Genomic DNA, 19841 nt, shown 5'->3' with positions numbered 1-19841 from the left:
TTTCTAATCCCCAAGAGCTGATTTACTGACTCCACTGATGATCAAAGACGGATATTACCCCCTTCCCCTTCTCAGTATCGACCGTCCAGCAAAAGCTCAATAATCTGATATACGTTGCCTCCTCATTCAGTCACAGCCTAGCACATACGCTCCACCTCTATGAAATCCGCAAAAACACGAAATCACCTGAAATATGCATTTCCCAATGAATAATTGATGCCATTCCTACGATGGGTGTATTTGTGGGTGAAACTATTTGGTCGCGTTTCACTTCCGGCAACCTGCATCCAAATGGTCTCTTTCCTCATCTCCATCCATATATCCACAAATTATAAATAGGAGTAATCGACAGATGAGCCAGGGAGCGTGCACAGCCATCGTAAAACCGGATATCTACGTTTTTGTACTCACACCTCTGCCTGACACCCTTATCTCACTCACCTCACGCACATTTCGTTTACGATTTATTTTTTATTGCTTTGAACGTAAAAAAATGCATTTCGAGGCGATGTTATCTGCGGTGCTTTATTACTTTATAACGAGTGTATAACCGTAAATGAAAGAGTAACGTATGTGGAGCCATTCTTAATCTTGGATTGGCCACCATATGAGGGAACGCAGTAGCACGTCGTTTTTCTTTAATAGGACTAGAGGCTGCGTATAAGATACCTTAGGGACAGTAGGAGAGTGGAATTCCGGGAATCCCTATGCCCCACTACGCTCGCCCATAGAGAGGAGAAAAATAGGGATCAGCGGGTTTCAAATAAGATACCTCGCTCGTTGCGCCCGAATTCAATGAAATTTTCATTTTTACTGAATGAAAATTGATAACTAATCAGTTTATATGTGTTTAATGTTTTGAATTTGTATCGCCCGCGTTCCCTTTTCTCTCTAAACATAACCCCGCGTGATGGAATGTCAACTAATATTGGGGGATTGTTGGTGGACTCGAGAATTATCACAGATGAAAAATTACGATTTTTCGATGGGAAAAGTGAAAAAAAAATCGATGTATATTTGCATTACTTGAAAAAAGTGGTATGATCCCCCCTTTAGGTCATTAGACCCTCATGATCACTTTGGTCGTCCCTCCCGTTTGACCCTTAACACAGTTTGATCCTGATAACTACTCTCTTCCCGTGTAAAAATGACCGGGGCCATATATGCGTCACCGTCGCTCGCCTTCGGCTCGCGCGGCTAAAGTTCATTTCGTCAACGAGTCTTTTTACGGTGCTTGACCTGTAATATACTATTTCGTATAGAATCCCATAACAGCTTCAAAATTATCAGGGATTTCCCGATAGGTTCGTTGCAAACAAACGAAGGAGTCAAGTTTTGCAGGTTAAAAAATCATGAGTGCGAGGCGCGAGGGATTTTTCCTGAAAAACTTGACGAGCTCATTTATATGCAGGGAACCTTCACAGAGATACCTGATTATTTTTGAAGCTCGAGTGGTATTCGGAAGAGAATTTTTCCATCCAAATTTCGGCCAAGAGAATTGCACTATTCAATATATATATCAACATGAAAAATTATCAGTTGAATACCGTGTTGACTATATAAAATAACAGTCGAATAGTAGAATTCTATTCGTTGAAATTTGGATGGGAAGAATTCTCGTCTAAATTTTTCGTGTCAAATCCCGGAAATTTTTATTATGTTTAATTTCCATGGAAGTTTCAGGAAATCTTATCTTTGAAAAATCAAATACTTCATTGATTTTCTGTACAAATAATCTAAAAATCAATAAAATGTTGAAATTTTCAATTCAATTATTTCGGATTTCAGCCAATCAGAGCGCAGTGTTTGAGGCTGTCAAACAGTTTTATTTCGGAAATTTCTAAAAGATTTCCGACGGAAATTCACTAGTAGCTTTTCAAATGTTTCTCTTTCGACGCATTTCACTTTTAATATTCTGTGTGACAGATAAACAAAAAAGTGGGTTGTAAATGTATGGCTGTATAAATGTATCGGGATGCTGTTCACTGCACTCTGCTTGGCCGAAATCCGAGTGGAAAAATAATCCGTGAAATGCCACGCGTGCTTCAAAATTAATCGGATATTTTCCTCAAGCTTCCCTGCCTAGGAACGAGTGTGTCAAATTTTGCAGGTTTAAAATTCCGAGTGCAAAGCACGAGGGATTTTTCAGCAAAATTTGACAAAATCGTTCCTAGACAAAGAAGCTATCGGAAAATATCCGATAATTTCGTTTTTATTACTCAAAATGAGTCGGAAATTCGGATTGATTGCACCACACGTTTCCTATTTGAATCGAGTAGAAAATAGTATATTTCTAACCGGGAGAGACAAAATAAAAGAGTCATGTCCACGTGCGGAATTACCACTCGCGCCTTCAGTTCGAGGGGTAATTCTGCACGTGGGCTTGTGAAATCGGACTTGGCGCCTACGCAAAGTCACAACTTACGGTTCTAACCACCGAAGTTAAAATAAAGGACCCTTACCCACGTGTTTAGCACAAGTAATCCTTTACGTCAGCACGACTAATTATTCATTTTACCTCCCTAATTATGCATTTCCCCTCCACCTCCTCCCGAAGTCCGAATTTTCGAAATTTTTTTTATTTGACAATTTTATTTTTTTATTTAATTAACGCATGCGAACGGAGGGATGGGGGTGGCTCAGATAGACTCCCCAACCCTCCCCCCTTGTTGAGTAAAATTTTCAGCCCTCCCGTATTATGCATTCCCCCTCCACCTCCCCCCGAAGTCTGAATTTTCGATTTTTTTAAATTTAATTAACGCATGCGAACGGAGGGATGGGGGTGGCTCAGATAGACTTCGCGACCCCCTCCCCTTGTTGAGTAAAATTTTCAACCCTCCTCTATTATGCATCCCCCTACACCCCCTCGCGAAGTCACAATGTTAAAATTTTTCGATTAAATTTCGCAATTTTATTTTTCATTCAAATAATGTATGCATATGGAGGGGTAAGGGTGTGTTAAACATATTTTGTCATGTTCTGTAATTATTTATAAAAATTAGGGGTAAAAAAAGTAAATGGGAAAATGTTCGAGACGCATTGTCCACTCTGATATTTATCAACAACGCAGTTTTGTTGTTTCCCGACATTTTCGTGGGCGTCCAGTCGTGGTGGAGAAGGTCCGCTGTTCGATATTTCGAAATCTCCCGCCTCTCTCGTCTACCAACACGAGGTCAGCGTCGGAACTGGGTCGCGTTGCTTTTTAAGCATTTCCAAGGGGGAAAAAACCCGTCGTATAAATTCTGAGAAACTGTCTCTCTGCAGTGAAAACGTCCGGGGATAGTAACATCCACTGGAATCCACGAGTCAACGGAATGTCAGACACTGGTAGTCTGCAGACATGCATGACTATCGTAATATTTTTTTTGTTTTCACGTTTTGTTTGTATTGGCAGGCTACCAACAGTTGAGGGTTATAAAGAGGGAGAAGAGATGAGAAATGTTTATGACTCGGTCATCGATATTCTATCAGGATGAATGAAACCAGAAGACTTACGCTGATTTGTCGAATCTGGGGGTCGATTGTGCTGGTCAGTCGCCTCAGTCTTCCGTACTCCACCGAGTAGTTCTTCTCAGTATCCGCCATTACTTCCAATTATTAAGTAGAACTGTTATTGTATTGAAAGAGTAAAACGTAATAAGTCAAATTGTTTCGTTCTCTCTACTAAAATCGAATTATCTCAAGAGTTCATTATTTTAGAGAATTTCCTCAGCTACAAAAGAGGTAACATGTTGCTCTGAAACCACTTGATTTCGAGATAATTCCATAAGTAGCGATAACGTCATAATTACGCTTTATCACTTCAATCCTTCAAATGTTGAATCGATGTACATTAACTTGTTTACTCTCTGTCCATCTCATTTGACATGACCCAATTGTTCAAAAAAATGATCTCACAATTGTCTAAATAGTTCTTATCCACAAACAGAGTAAATTGAACCACTGGAATCACACGGAAGTGACTAACGTAACCATCAAACCCGAGCCCAAGCGTCCTCACTCGTGTAGATGGTCCGCTACATTTATTACTGGCTCCGTCGCCGGCTATAGCCAACGAGTTAGTTGCCAGAATTTCCCAAAGTCCCCCGGGCTATTTCGTCCAGAAACGCAAAAAGTTTCGAGCGGTGCTGGTTAATTTCTTTCTGACAGCAGTGGTTTCAGCTGTTCCAGGCAATCATACGCACTCAACCCGTGGATTGATGGAGTTGAAAAATGTTGGAATGAAAATGATCAACAATAATTCGCTTCCACGGTTCACATTCCAGATGACCGAGTTTCATAATTCCACATTTGATTAATTTTCCTTCTTTTCTTTTTCTTCTCGTTCTTCAGCGTCGTCAAGGAAAAATGAATTTATTTGCTGAAGGAATTCATTTATCGTCAACGGTTTGAATAAATAAAGTATCTGTTTGCCTCGACTGCGTCGCACTGATCAAACAAACAACAAATGGCGCCAGAACGGATCGAGTCGAAGAATTTTCCACGTACGATGATATTTACTCGTGAGAAATTGTCAATCAGCAGTAGCAGAGATGAAAGCAAACACCGTCGTCCTCATTATATTTATCTTCAACAATGGCACTGGTAATAACGCGCGGAAGTACAGAGTCTATCTGATGAATTCAGTATGGTCCAATGGTCGTGAAGAAGACTCTTTCGGCCAAGCCGCGGCAACCTTCGAGACATTTTTAAACTCCCACGTTGTTAGCGGGAACTGTCGGGTATGTCTTTGCCCGTCTCAATGCCACCAATACACGGATCATTTCGGATGTTCTTTCGAGGGAGATGCTCCCCAGTTGTCAATGTGTCGGTCGATCGAGGAATTTGTCCCGAGACAGGTTCGTAAGAAGACAACAGTGGGTTTGGGAACACGTGCTGTGATGATAAATGAATTTGCGCCAACATACGGAAGTGCGGAGGTCAATCCACTTTGCGTGACAGAGAGGATTAATGGGGACGATTGAAATGGAATGCATTGTCGGAATTTTTTGGAAATGTCGAAGTTAATTGAGACTAATTTTGATGGATTTAGGTTTCATGTTTTCAGGCAAATAAGATTCCCCTAAAATTAAAGGAAGTACCATTTTCGGTTAGGACTCCAATTTTTACAGAGAAAAAGATTTTCTAGTTTTTAGTAGAGATCTCTGGAGTTTAGTACTGCATTGTACTTAGCGTCGGGATGCATCAATTTTTCTATTAATTAAGTAGTTAATACTCAATTTCTTATGTGGAAGTTCCGATTATCCAAATAATCGTCAATCTTCCTACTTCAATTACTGATAAATGCACGGAGAGAAATATTCAATAAAAATTACGTATCTTTTCCGTGATTCCGGAGCGAAATGTTGTTGTAGGAAATTTTACGGAACTGTCACGGAATTTTTCACATGGCGTTCCGTAATTTTTGTCTGAATCTCATGTGAAAAATTACGATACCGTCACTTAAATTTTCTGAGTCGATTCCGCAATCGGTAAGCGAATTGTGAGTTCCGTAATTTTTACTCAACATTTCTCTCCGTGTGCTCAGTAAAAATTACGGAACTCACAGTTCGCTCACCGATTACGGAATCGACTCAGAAAGTTTAAGTGACGGTATCGTAATTTTTCACAGGAGATTCAGATAAACATTACGGAACGCTCTGGAAAAATTCCGTGACAATTTCGTAAAATTTCCTACAACCACATTTCGCTCTGGAATTACGGAAAAGGTACGTAATTTTTGTTGAATATTTCTCTCCGTGTCCTGAGACAGTTTATCCCGGTATTTTTTATTTATTGTTATACTTTTAGATTAATTATTATGAACAATACAAGACTGTCGATTGAGCACAAACTCAACCAGAATGTTTCTATTCATATTAACTTTCGTTTAGAATTTATTGCAGATTTCAATTTTCAAAATTTAAGTTATGTTTATACTACTTTATTATGATCATAATTAAATTTTACCATACGGAAGTAGGTGTTGAATGGGCAGTCCCCTACATTTTCCTGAATAGCCATATTAATATATGAGTTGATTGAAAGAGGTTTAAATTCATTTGCAGCTACCCAATCACAATTTTCGAATTAATTAATGGTCGTGGTTGCAAACTAAAACCCCTGGAAATTGCATACAGTCAAGGTAGTAAATTTGAATATAAAATAGCCCGAAAGTTCTCTTGTATGCGAACTGAACTCCCGGCATTATTAATCAGTGAAATAACAATCATTCAACAAAAAAATTGAGTAATATCGATGCAGACCGTTCGACCAAATCTCATTCTGAACTGTTCGCAGAACTAAAAACATCCTGACTATTTGTAGTCCAAACAGCTCAACACTAAGGGACGTCAACGCGGTGCAAATTTGTCCACTGCAGGGCCCCAGGGCAAGACTTGAAATTAATCGAGAATAGTGGAATTCACGGCACATGTTGAGTGCGATATACGCCAAAGGATATTTACGTACAAACGGGAATGACCGGGTGGTATGTCAGCATACGTGGGTGGTAAGCCACTCAAATTCAGAGGCCAAGTGTTAAAGACCTGTCTCTCAATGCTCCAATCAAAAATGAATCAGCTTTTCCCATTTGCTCATTGAAAATCCCTGATAAATACCAGGTCAAATTGAAAAAGACACAAGCATAAACAGGAAACTAATTTCTCGACTGAGGGCTGTGACATTTGTGGAAGATGTCGCCAGCTTTCAACGCAACCTGTCTGTTTTTATTTGGCAATGAGAACAATCTATTTCTAGATCATCGTCGACGTAAGTGTGCTCCACACTCTCGTATCTCTCTCACTTCACGCGACTTGGAACTCGTCATCTCGTGCACGTCCGGAATCTATTCTTTTTTTTCCCCACTCAGTTCTACATCCCCTAACCAACTGGAACTCTTCGGCGAGGTCGGAGTGCACCATTGTGACTTTGAAACCCGACAAATTGCTTTTCAACTCTGGCTGTTCAAAAAATTCTCTTTTGTCATACTGATTCTTGGGTCGGGACTGATGAAAAGTTGGAGGTACTGTTATGTATCTGAAACTTTTGATGGAATCTTTGGTTTTATGGGTAGTCGATGGAAAAATTTTCATCATTACTTTCACGCTCAATTGCTTTCGAATAATTTTGATAATGAAATGGTAAAAGTTTTTAAGTGAAATCTCTGTTAATGGTGCAATTATCTTTGGAGGTCCAGATTATAATGGCCATTGGCGGGAAACCTCTTTGAAAGCGAAATGAAAATGATACACAGAGATTGGACAATTGCAAGTTCCAAGACAAAAAAATTGAATTCCAGTAACAATTGTTTATAACAAACATTTTTTTAGAGTAGGTTTTTTCCAAATTTTACAAAAAAATGGTAAAGAATGTCCTGCATTGCGCATAAGTAATGACATTTTTTTCTGGGAGGATTTTAGCGTATTTTATTGTTTTTTTTTAGAATTGAAATTGTCTGGAAATTAAGAACAAACACGGAGTTGGTTTCAGAAAAATATTTCTAAATACAATCCAAAAAATGATGAAAATAAAAATAATGAAGGAATTGGTAAACAGCGGATGTCTTCCGAGCGTATTAGTCTAATTCATAAAGTTATTTTACTTATTTACCGGTTTGGTTATTTAAATTATCTCATTTCCAATAGTTATTCGCCCTGTGCAATTTTTACTGATACTAGGGCAACTAGGTACTTCCATATTGCTCAACACAATCACGTACACTCCGGAAAGCCTTTCGGGTCCTCAATGACAACAGAATTCCGTTCTTACCCTCTCCATTGTCGCAAAAACCTTTAATCATTGTGATGACCGCCTCCTTCCCTCCATCCCTACCCCATTCCCATGATTACATCTGTGGTACTCACCAAATTGATGGTGACTATCAGATCGTATTGCTGCCTCTGTCCCTTCTTCTTGTTCTTTCCAGTCTTGACGGAAGCCGCTTTCGGTGTGACCTTAACCTGTCCTTTTTGCGCACTGGGCTTTTGAGCTGGCTTTCCAGAACCCTTGGCCCCCGGCGCAACCTTCTGAGCACCGGTCAGCGGTGCTTTTTGTCCAGAACCACCTTTCTGATTAACGTGACCAACTCCGTCCGCAGGTTTGTTACGTGCCTGTGAATAAATCATAAAGACAATGTGGTATTTTTAATTACAATGATTTTATTTTCGATTGAAGTCAGGTAATTTAGCAAATAATCGAGTCTTATGGACTTGTCCAATAAGAATCTCACAGCATGATTCTTGAGAGAATTCTGCAGGACAACTCGCATTGCGCTTATGGCGTTCACAGTTTTGTTTATTGGAACTTTTTAAATGGCAACAAAAATACTTCTCATACTCAGAACGAAAAATTTTAGAATAATTCTAATGCTAGTACAGAAAAAAAGGGCGCAGGTTGACGACCAAGGGAAAATTGCAATCCTGGCATTCAAAAGTTCCTTGGACGGCTCTAATTATTCCGGTATTTATAAGATATTTTCTGCCCTCCGGCCGGAAAGCGTCAACTTCCTGGCCGCTGCGCTAAACGAAGTTGCCACTTTCCGGCTACGTCGAGCAGAAAAATAGTATACACACCTCGGCCAGTAAATAAGAAAGCCTCAGATCACATGTAATTGTCGGCCGAGGCGAAGCCGAGGTCAACAAACATGTGATCTGAGGCATTCCTTACTTTACTGGCCAAGGCGTGTAATCTACTATTTCCCAGAAATTTCCAAAATTTGGCTGGGTGAAAGTGTCAATTGAGTCCTTGCATCATGCAAACGTTTTAAAAAATTATGAATGAATAATCAAAAAAAAAATAGAAGAAGTTCTTAATTTTTTCAAAGAGCATTTTTAATCTATATTCCGAATAAGTTGAATAACAAGAAATTGATAAATGTATCTGATTTACGGTGACAAATGGCGGCCTGTCGCCCAATACCATGCAGGGGGAAGATTGATTTCGTAAATCTTTTCCCACACTGCATCGAGACATTTAATACGGAAAAGGCTCTTTGAACAAAGTTGTAATATTTTGGAGAATTTTTTAATCACACTTTTATCACGTAAAAATGGCAGATGACTGGATACGACTGTTTTGAAAATTGAGATACCTAGCTGTCACTTCCCATGAGGAGTTAGTGTTTTGTTATCCACCATGGAAAATGACAGCTAATAGATAATTTGCCACAGCGAATCAGATAATTGTAATTTCCACTTTTTTCAACTCATTCTGAATCTCAATTAAAAACGCTCTTTGAAAAAGTTCAGAATTTTTTCTATTTTTTTTATCATTCTATCATAATTTTTGGGAATTTTTACATGATGTACCACTCAATTGACAATTTCATTCTCCTTCACTACAATGATTTCAAGCCATGGAGATGATAATGTTAGCTATAAACTTGAAATGAGATCAAAATTATCACGGAAAATTATCAACTGTGATATAGACTTGCTCAATTTTTCATTTTTTTTTAAATTCCTAAGTTATTCAGCGACGTCTTACAGCAGTTCCCTATCTCAACAGGATAAAATTGTGGGTTTCTTTCAGTTTCTCCAACTAGTATATGAAACTAAATTCCATCGGTGTTTTGGAAGGTTACGGAAGGGCGGCAGCGCCCGAAGAAACTGGGACACCAGCGATCGAAACTTGCAGAGTAGAGCTCACGGGCTCTCCCTGAGAGTTACCGAATGGGGAATTGCGTTGAGGAAGAGAAGGGAGCGCGTCGAAAAGAGGGCGGGGGAGGAAAGTCAAGGAATGGTGTGTATATAGATTGCATTGCAATACATTTACCAATAAATCACGACGATGTACCACTCTGTGCCTCATGCATTGAGGATTCTGCACTTTTCCCTTGGATTGAGATGAATTCTTTTACGCGGGATAATATGGGATTCTGGCTGAGACATAACATCGGATAATATTTTTGTAGCCACCCAGTGTCGTCGGAATTCTTCTCGAAGATCAGGTGGAAACAAAAATAGTCGCAATGAAGACCTTCTTAATTTCCAAGGCGATGAGTTGGTCTAAGCGATAAGTTTTTCGTGTCAGTTAGAATTCCAAGGGTATTTATGATGGTTAAAAATAGGTACTTATTCGTTATGAGACGATTTTTTGATGGAATTTTTCTAGTCAGTTCACAAAAATGAAAATATAGTCAAATTGTATACTTGATTCAGGAATTTTTCTGTCACTGAATCCAGAATTGTTCTATTTGTCTCTAAAGATGTCAGAATGTCTCTAAAGATGATGTCTGTTTTCAATTGAAAAGCAGAGTTGTGACAACATTGTCCAGTGTGGTCTAGAAGTCTCCCCTGGTTAAAATATCATCTTTAGTATTTACCGCTCTACACTTCACCATTGTCAGTATCTAAAGCTGTAACCAAGTAATTCAAAAGAACTATGAGAAGTTTCAAGCTTTCAGTAAGATTCATCCGATTTACGGCTGACCGGCTGTACTTTAAGAGATAATTCTCAAGCTACTCAACAGTCTCAAAAGCGTGAGAGTGATCCTTCTCTTCAACTCCTCAACTACATTTTCAATATTTGCCATTGCGTGAAGAAAACTGTTTACAACAGCGGTAACGCTTCCAATGGAAACGCATAAATTTATACTGCGGTTGTAAAAAAAACTTTTCGAAGCGTGCGCTAGAGTTCTGGATCGTTTATATGACACAATGAATGCAAAAAAATGTATCAAAAATTTATTCCCCAGCTGTAAATCACTCGATTTGTTTCGGGGAGATTTATGGCCGTCCCAGCAGCGAGGATCCTCTTTCCGTGCTCACACACGCGGTTTTAGAGTGGCTCTTGTGCTCAACTAGAGAGTTTTGGAAGTCAGCTTCCAAAAACTTCTGCTTACTCACAATGTAGCTCCCTTGCTGCCATTTATATTGCAACCAGGAGAAACTTTCTGGATTCAAGTAACTGAAGGTTGCTTGAATCAGTAAGTCTATTGGCGACTTGAAGGAACAGAAGATTAGGATCATACATTGTTAGAAATATTTTTTTTTTTTATGCTTATTTTATATCGCTTCGAGTCTGATGAGACTATATGGCGATTGATCAAGACTTTAAAAATGGTTAGATCTCACCATTCTACCCGGCCAGGAATCGAACCTGGAACCTATCCGTTGTGAGGCAACGGCCTTAACCACTACGCCAGGCCACCGGGCTGTTAAAAAAAAAAAAAAAAAAATGAAATTTCATGGAGAGTTGACGACTAATTTTTAGGACAGTGACACTGAATGCGATTTAGGGGAAAAAAATCATGAAATTTCAGGTTTCACTGAAAATTCGGTAAAATTCCAGAATTTTACTGAAAATTGAGAATTTAAAACAAGCAGGGGACAGCGAGCATATGACAGCGCGCCATGTGACAGTGAGTATGTCACAGAGTGATGTCTCTTTTTTTTTGGCCATCAATACATTGATGGCGGGCTTTCGAATGGTCTGAAATATTACAAAAGTTTATAACTTCACAACACTAACAGCAAAAATTTCAGATGGTTACTACATACATATACATATTTTCTGTCCAAATTTCAAGGTGATATCTCGATTTTTGCACGTTTTTATGGAAAAACGGAAAAACGAGTATATCTCGAAAACTTTGTATGAACGGGTATATATGTTTTGAGTGATTTAGATAAAAGGCATCGAAACGACTATTTTGAAAACAAAAATCGAAATCGGTCCACTAGTTTTGAAGACATTGGCGGAAAACGATTTAACAACGCATCGCCATTCCTCCAAAACTATTAGATTGATCGAGCTGAAATTTTGCACAGAGTTAGTCCTCGTTATGACCTAGAATCTGAAGAAATTTCATTTTTTTCCGAATTACTTTAGCCACTTAATTACTCAATTTGCTAAAAATTGACCATCGGGAATGTGACGGTAGACGTGGTCACATCCAGACACGGTCGCCAAACTTCGTATTTTTACGTTTCAGACCATTCTACATCATTTCCAGTAATAATTAGAGAATGTGAAAATCGAAGGATTACAATGCTTCCATTCGGAAGCAAAAAATGGCGAAATATCTAGGAAAGTGGACTCCGAATGTCGAATACTCGTACACTGTCGGATACCGGTACCTCCAGGGTAGATGCATTTGAATCCTCCTTTATTGAGGCATTTCTTATCTCCTTGACTGAAGCCATCAATAGATCTCAAGATTTAAGTCACCTTCAACCACTTTTATTCTTTTTTTAGAGTCTACAGTTTGAAATTTGAAATTTCTGATGCACGAAAATCCCTTCCTCCGAATCCATTTCACCGTCCACATTCGAAATAACTGAGCATTTAGAGTGGACACACCATTGTTCGAATTCAACGGAGGACCTATCGAGGAAAATTTTTGCCTATCAACGCAGTGAAAAAAATGAAAATCCGAATGAGGTATCGATGGACATTCATCCCGTCCAGTGGAGAATAATAAAAACGCGGGACTAGTCGGTGGGAAATATTGTTCCGGCAGTTTTGAACAGTGGAAAAAACGCGATGATGAATACTCAATGCTATTGTCCTCTAGTATCGTAGTGAAGAGGGGGAAAAAAACAAGCGGCGTTAGTCGATTTGGTGGACTGCATTTTTTTGTTTCAGTTCCATCGATTCCATTGAGAAATGGCTTGAGAATAGAATACGAACGTAATAGACATGAAGTTTTGATTCCGCTGAACTGATTTATTAATTTGTTTACTAAAAGTAGGGAGTCATGCGAATTAATGAGGTAGTCGGTTTCTCGGTCACTTCAAGGTTGAGTATTCTGAGATCGTAGAAACTATCAAATTCCAATTCTTTAAGATATATGTCATGTGAATAACAAATTCAACAATAGGAATAAAAAGAATGTTAATGAAGGTTGAGTATTCTGAGATCTTAGACACTATAAAATTACAAGTCTTTAAGTTATCCATCGTGTGAATAAGAAATTCAACAAAGAATGAAAATAATATGAGTCCTCACTCACGGAAATTCGATCAACACATGAACCTGAAATATTTTCCCAATTGTGTGTTAATTGAAGTACTTCATTTATACCGTTGATAATCATAAGTTTTCTTTAATTGTGATTAAGTAAAGGGATAATAACTCATGTCCTATATTGTTTAAATTATTACGTATACAACATAGATAGCTTCGAAAAGTGGGAAAAAATGGAAATGAGACCACAACTCGTTAAATGAAGCTGGTCCAAGTTCATAGTGAAATGGTATTCGGTGAGATTATGATCCAAATAAAATTGAGTGAAATGTGTAATTTTATCGAAAAACACGAAAAATAGGATGACCAATTTACCGGTGATGAAGAGTGCTTGAACAGTGCATTTTCACATTCCACAAAGAAAAAATATGCGAACTTTCCCCGATTTTATGCAGATTTTATCTACAGTTAAACGGACTTTACGCAAACAAAGTTGCTTCCTTATGCGTAGGGGCGGTGGTGTCTGTATCGCTAAGCGGGTAATTGATCGACAGATTAACGGAGGATTTTCTTAACAGGGCTTGGTGCAACCGGGCCTGGTTGATCGGAATAAACTCTTCATTAATACCAAATCAGCAGTTTTCGTAAATAAGAGCCAGTTTCACCAAGGACCGATTGCCCCACGCCTTGGTACACTGTTAGAAAAAAATGAAATTTCATGGATTATTTTTCTCACTCGGATTTCAGCCAATCAGAGCGCAGTATTTGAGGCTGTCAAACAGTTTTATTTCGGAAATTTCTAAAAAATTTCCGACGGAAATTCACTAGTAGCTTCTCAAATGTTTCTCATCTTTCAACGCATTTCACGTTTAATATTCTGTGTGACAGATAAACAAAAAATTGGGTTGTAAATGTATGGCTGTGTAAATGTATCCGGATGCTGTTCACTGCACTCTGCTTGGCCGAAATCCGAGTGGAAAAATAATCCATCAAATACCACTCGTGCTTCAAAATTAATCGGATATTTTCCTCGAGCTTCCCTGTCTAGGAACGATGTGTCAAATTTTGCAGAAAAATCCCTCGTGCTTCGCACTATCATTGTAATTAATTTCGATAAAAATTTCCGAAAAATGTACAGGAAATTTCAGACAAAATTTTTTAACAGTGTAGGCAAATAAATCGTCAGAGTAAATTTATGTCTGGAGTAAATTTATTTCACAATTTGACAGTTTTAGGAAGTCTTCGTAGACTGCTTTATTCATTCAGCTATTCGGTCGTAAATATAGACTAAATACTTGAGTATCACTATTTGCTTGTTTGCAAATAGTGATACTGCATCGATGCACCACATTTTTTGGTGCAATACCCGGAGACCTTCAAAATTATCAGATATTTCCCAAAATCTTCATTGCAGACAAATAATGATATCAAGTTTTGCAGGCTAAAAATCCTGAATTCACAGTTCTAAGAATTTTTCTGCAAAACTTGACACACACAGGTTTCATTGCAAGGGAGCTTGAAGGTAAAGGAATAGAGTAAACCCCGTCATAGTCACTTTCGTTAGAACGTTACATTACCCTTACATTTCCCTTTGATCGCTTTTTCCCCAGTGTGAAGACTTCTTCCCTCACTCCCTACTACTCTCGACTCACGAATGTAAACACATCAATGTTTTCTTAGATGCGCTATTGTCTCGCCTTTCCAAGAGATCGTAAATGTAAAGTACTCTGACAGTAGATTTACCAAAATCTGGGCGCGAAAGGGAAATAGAGTCGCATTCGCCGAATCGGCTTGTCCTACAGCCCTATACGTGCAACTATTACCGGAGTCTACTGTATCCGATGAATTTTGAAGGTCGAGGGGTAGTCGAAAGGTAATTTCCTCAATTTTGATTTTGGCCGCATAGAGTGCGGTGTTCAGCGTTACGTGATCCTTTTTACCAAAATATAAAGAATATCTATCAGAAGAAGGGAAAACAATTCATAGACTCTGCTGTAGAATGATAAGTTTGTTAATTCACCCGTGATCCGGTGGATTATTAGTAGTAATACCACGGGACTTCCAAAATTATCGGACATTTCCCGATTGTTTTGTTGCGTAGCAACGAGAGGGAGAAGTTCTGCAGATTAAAATCCCGAGCGCGTAGCGCGAGGGATTTCTGTGCAAAACTTTTCCCGATCGTTGATACGCAGGAAAACATGAGGGAAATGTTCGATTAATTTTGGAGGTCGAGTGGTATTCGACGGGTTATTTTTGGTAATCGGATCCTTCCCAAACCGACTCATTTTGACTTTTTTCGTGAATTTCTTTCACTCCATAGGATAATATTTGACAGTTATTTGGTTAGAGAAACAATTGCAGAGATAGAGGGAAATTATCAAAAGCTACAGGGATATTAGCAAAAGCTAGGGGGAAATAATCGCTGTAATTTTAATTGGGAAGTATTTCATGTTATTGAATACTGAACTCTGATTGGCCCAGGGAAGACCAGATCCGATTACCAAAAATAATCAGAATAAAACTGATAACTAGATGTCACAAGACCCTGAATATTGCACTTTGATTGGTGAAAATCCGAATTGAGAAAATTGTCAAAATAATTTTGTTGATTATTGAATCATCACATTAACAACCCCAAGTGCCTTAAATTTTCCTGATTTCTTGACTTTCATGCAATACTTGAATTGAATTTACAGTTTCCATTGGTTTTTTCGGAAAATTGGAAATTTTTTATGATAAAATTCCTCGGAATTTCAGTCGTACCGTCACTTGATGAAAATATACAGGAAGTATAAAGGCAATTTGAATAAACAATCTTAATCATTGCGAAAGCCGTTGAAACGGCTACTATGGGACTTGTAACTATGAAGACCGCACCGCAATTTTTCTGATTTTTCAAATTACACGGCAGTAAAGCCTCAGAAAAATCTGAAAAAATTTAGCATCCCATTTTGAAGTGTCAAGAAACCGTATCAATGAAAGCATCCGCCAAAAATATCACAGGTAGATAGATTTTCAAATTTTTATTCCGAAACTCCGAGCCGTGTACCGTGTATAAGGCGAATTCTCAGAAAAACATGTCATCTTTGAGCTTGAATATATAATTGAGAGTAACACTGAACATAAAAAGTCTCACGAGACTTCTTCAAGTGTACGATCCAGATCACTCTTGATTTTTTCAAATTTTTCCTACATCTTTCAACTCTATCATGGGCTTTAAGTCAATTTTGACTATTGGCCAGGTTTAGTGGATACCTCAGAATCTAAAGGAGATATCTAAATTTTCGTAAAAACTTTTGTTGTAGCACTCAATTTGCTCTAGACAAAAGATTATTCCAAAAATTTCATTATCTCCTTTAGATTCAGAGATATTCTTCAAAAACTCAACTGAGATAAGTCAACTTAAACCGTTTTACCACTTCGCTACTGAATTGATATACCTTAAAACTGTTTTGCATGTAAGACCTAAGCGTTGTGCAGACAACACGATATGTTCATCTCACGATATATCTTCTCCAATCTCCTCCACCGAAAATTAACAAATCGATAATTTGAACGTTCGCGATCTTGCCATTCACAGAGAAAAAGAACAAAAATAGAAGGCTTCCATTGTTCTGTTCTCCTTCTTGCTTCTACGGAGTTTGTTCTTTCCGCTTTATTCTTGTATCAACAACGCGTTGCATTGAGTTATTCGAGGGTCGTCAAAGGCATACTGAAGACAATTTGAGAACAAAACTGAGAAGTGGCACTTATTTATAATGCTGTTTGGAGTAGACTTTGTATAGGATCGTCAAAGGCCCGGGAATATACGTATATAGTAGACAAGAGGTTGCAATCAGCTGATTGTTTCCCTCCGACATTTCCAGACACTCGAACGTGTGCATCGTACATAATTACGGGCTCGGTGTTAATTGATAATGAAATGTGGTGCCGTAAGAATTCAATGTTCACTGAGTTCGCGGATTCAGTGAGTTTTGGGGTGCAGTCAGTGACGCATGAAACGCGAAATTTATCTATCAACGGCATAATTGGTATTGATTCTATTCTCGGAATAAACTAGACTGTGTAATGATCCTATGGAGACATCGAGGGGACACCTTACTCTGTATGTCCGCGTGGGCGGGAGGAGACTGACGAGATAATTATAGGAGAACCTAACCCTTCCTCATCTGTTTCACGTGCACAAAATCCAAATGTAATTACTTCTCGTTTAACGACTTCGTGCGAGTTAATTAATGGGTACTGTAGCACGTTTATATCTTCATTTTAGTGAGGGGTTAGATACTTTTTTAGGCTCGATGCCAATGGTCGTCGATGATAAATGATACATTTTTTACGATTTTTTTACTGAGGTGGTAAGAGATGATGGATATTGCAATTTGAATGATATTATTTTCGAGATAACTCAGTAATTAATACGTTTAGTCAATAATGTAGTACTTTTTTATTTTATATCATCCTGTGCAATGAGTCGAGCTTTTACGCTACGGGGAGCGCATTCACTTGACTTGCACTAAACTGAGAGAAAAACAGCAGAGTTCTCAAACAAGTTTTACTTGTGCCAAATAAATCGTTTGTTAAAAATTATCAAAAAAGGATTTTTTGTGTCAAACATACGAAACGTATACCGAGATTGAAAATCTTCATTACAAATATAGATTTAGTCTTCAAAATTTTATTCTCTGTGCACTTTAAAAGATTTTGTCTGAATTTTCCGTGTCAAATCCCGGAAATTTTTATCATGTTTCATTTCTACTGAAATTGCAGAATATCTTGTCATTGAAAAATCAAATATTCCATTGATTTTCTGTTCGAATGATCTGAAAGTCATTAAAATACTCGATTTTTCAGTTCAATTATTCCGTGAATATTCGGAAAAATCTGGAAAATTCAGGGAAATCTTTGAAATTCATGGCATTTTGTTTCTGAATATTTATATTCCATTGAAAGTTCAATCAATTTGTGAACTTTCCGTCTCACATTCACTGAAAACTCACGAATATGTCGTTGAAATCAGCAATTTTTCAACTAAATTGAATATTATTTTAATTATTTGTTTTCACAAAATTTCAATTTAATTTATCTGTGTGTCAGAAACTTTCAATATTCCGCACATTTTTTACACTGAGACGAAGTTCAACATGTGACGAACTTTTCAAGGAAAATGTAAAACGAAAAGAACAGCAGTAAAATCAGGTCAACTAGTTCACAATCACGGGAATATATATTCCAATCCAATACGCCCGCCCCATTTGATATTCCAGATTTACAACTCCCTCCAGAATCCAGCAATTCATACCGAGCTAACACAGCTCAAAACTGTCCATTCAAATTTCCTAAAATTAATATCAACTCCTGGCGTTACCTCTCCCGACAGGTATGAGAACGTAATGCAGCCATATGTACCATCTCTCCTTCGGGGTTCTCCTGGAAATGAGGTGCATGCCACCATCCATTTATTCCCCGCCTCTTTGTCCCATTTTAAAGTAGATGGTTCGCTCCCAGTTCACACAGCCGAGCCCAACCCGCTGCACATCATCAATGCTCCATTAATCAGACGAGTTACGGCTGGCACTTTCGGTAATTTTGTACTTTCTTTACATTCATCGGAAGAAATACGTACACGGAGAGAATTAAATAGTAAAGAGATGTTACATAGAAATGCCTACCATGTCCATAGAAATGGTTACCATGTGAATGGAAAATGGTCCTATGAACCTAGGAAGTATCTCTAAAATAAACGGTTGAAATTCGCGATTCCCTCTTGATGCGTTCGTAAACTCAAGACACTTAAGGTTTAAACTCTTAAAAAAATTGAACAAATTAAACTCTTCATTTGAAATTTTCCTATTAAATTCTTCAATATTTTTGTTGGAAATTTATCTATGTATTTGAACCACCAAGATTCAGTAATATGAAATCAATACACTGAGAAAAAAAAATTCTAATATCCAAAACATATTTCCTTGAGACAAATAATTTTTTTTCAATTGCTGAAAAAATATCAATATTTTGCGAAATTTAATTTAGATAATACTGATTGGGTATGAATTTTTTCAAATTTTTTCCATGCAATTTAGTTGAAAAATTTAAAAACAGAAAATATCCAAAAGCACTGCGTAGCCCGGCCGAAGGGTAGAGATACTTTAAACCGTTTACCACTTCGCTACTGAATTATTTGAAATTATTTTTCGTAAGAAAATGTTAAATGTGAAAAAATTGAAAAATAATGGTGGGTGTTCATTCAAGCTCATACGTGGCATAATCATCTTATAATTCAACATGATTGTAATATTTGGAGATGCCTACTGACCACTTGGGAATGACTGGCCTGAAGAAGTAGGCTGCTAACGAACTAAATTCTTCTGCCCAGAAAATTATTCCTTGGGAAAGTAATTTTTTTTCTCAGTGTATGTGCGGATTCGGACATGGTAATCTTTACTATTTTACTTTCTCTGTGTACGACGCTGGAATGCACTGCGTCACTCTCAGTATTAAATAAATTTTCTTATGTTGACATTCTCCACGCAATTAATCACAAAATTCCAACCTCGTGATTCCGAACCCCTTTGAATTCATAATATAATGACATACACTTTCTGTCGTCAGAGGTATGTTGAGCATCAGGATACTTCATCAGTGTTCCATTAATCAGATGTTACATGCGCGGGGTAATTTAATACTAGGTAGGTCCGTAGTCCAGTGACAAGAGCTTCCGGTAATATGTGGAACAAACATTTTACCCGAGAGATATGAGGATAATTTCTACACGGGACGTAAAGTCGAGTGTCTTGGGACATTATAATGGCATAGATCAATGTAGCTCGTGCGTCGAGAGGTGGCTCGCTTGATGAAAATGAGGCGGTTTACCTTGTTTCTTGGAATCATTATCTGATGAGGGCGGCTGGGAGTTTCAATGTAAGTAGCGGCCTCTTGGCACGCCAGGGTACTCA

At 38.0% G+C, this 19841-nt stretch overlaps 1 protein-coding gene across 2 annotated transcripts in view; it reads right to left on the bottom strand.

The window, feature by feature from the left end:
- LOC107042594 (calmodulin-A) overlaps positions 1–19841 on the bottom strand; it is an 88126-nt gene that overhangs the window by 14617 nt on the left and 53668 nt on the right. For both annotated transcript variants that reach the window (XM_015263697.1, XM_015263705.1), the window contains one exon: positions 7845–8090. In XM_015263697.1, coding sequence (XP_015119183.1) covers positions 7845–8090 — 246 coding nt within the window. The remainder of the gene's footprint in view (positions 1–7844; positions 8091–19841) is intronic.

This window comes from Diachasma alloeum, unplaced genomic scaffold (assembly GCF_001412515.2).
Source record: "Diachasma alloeum isolate Michigan unplaced genomic scaffold, Dall2.0 Dall_scaffold_00179, whole genome shotgun sequence".
In the NCBI taxonomy this organism is placed as follows: Eukaryota; Metazoa; Arthropoda; class Insecta; order Hymenoptera; family Braconidae; genus Diachasma; species Diachasma alloeum.
This window is presented reverse-complemented; position numbering and strand designations above follow the sequence as displayed.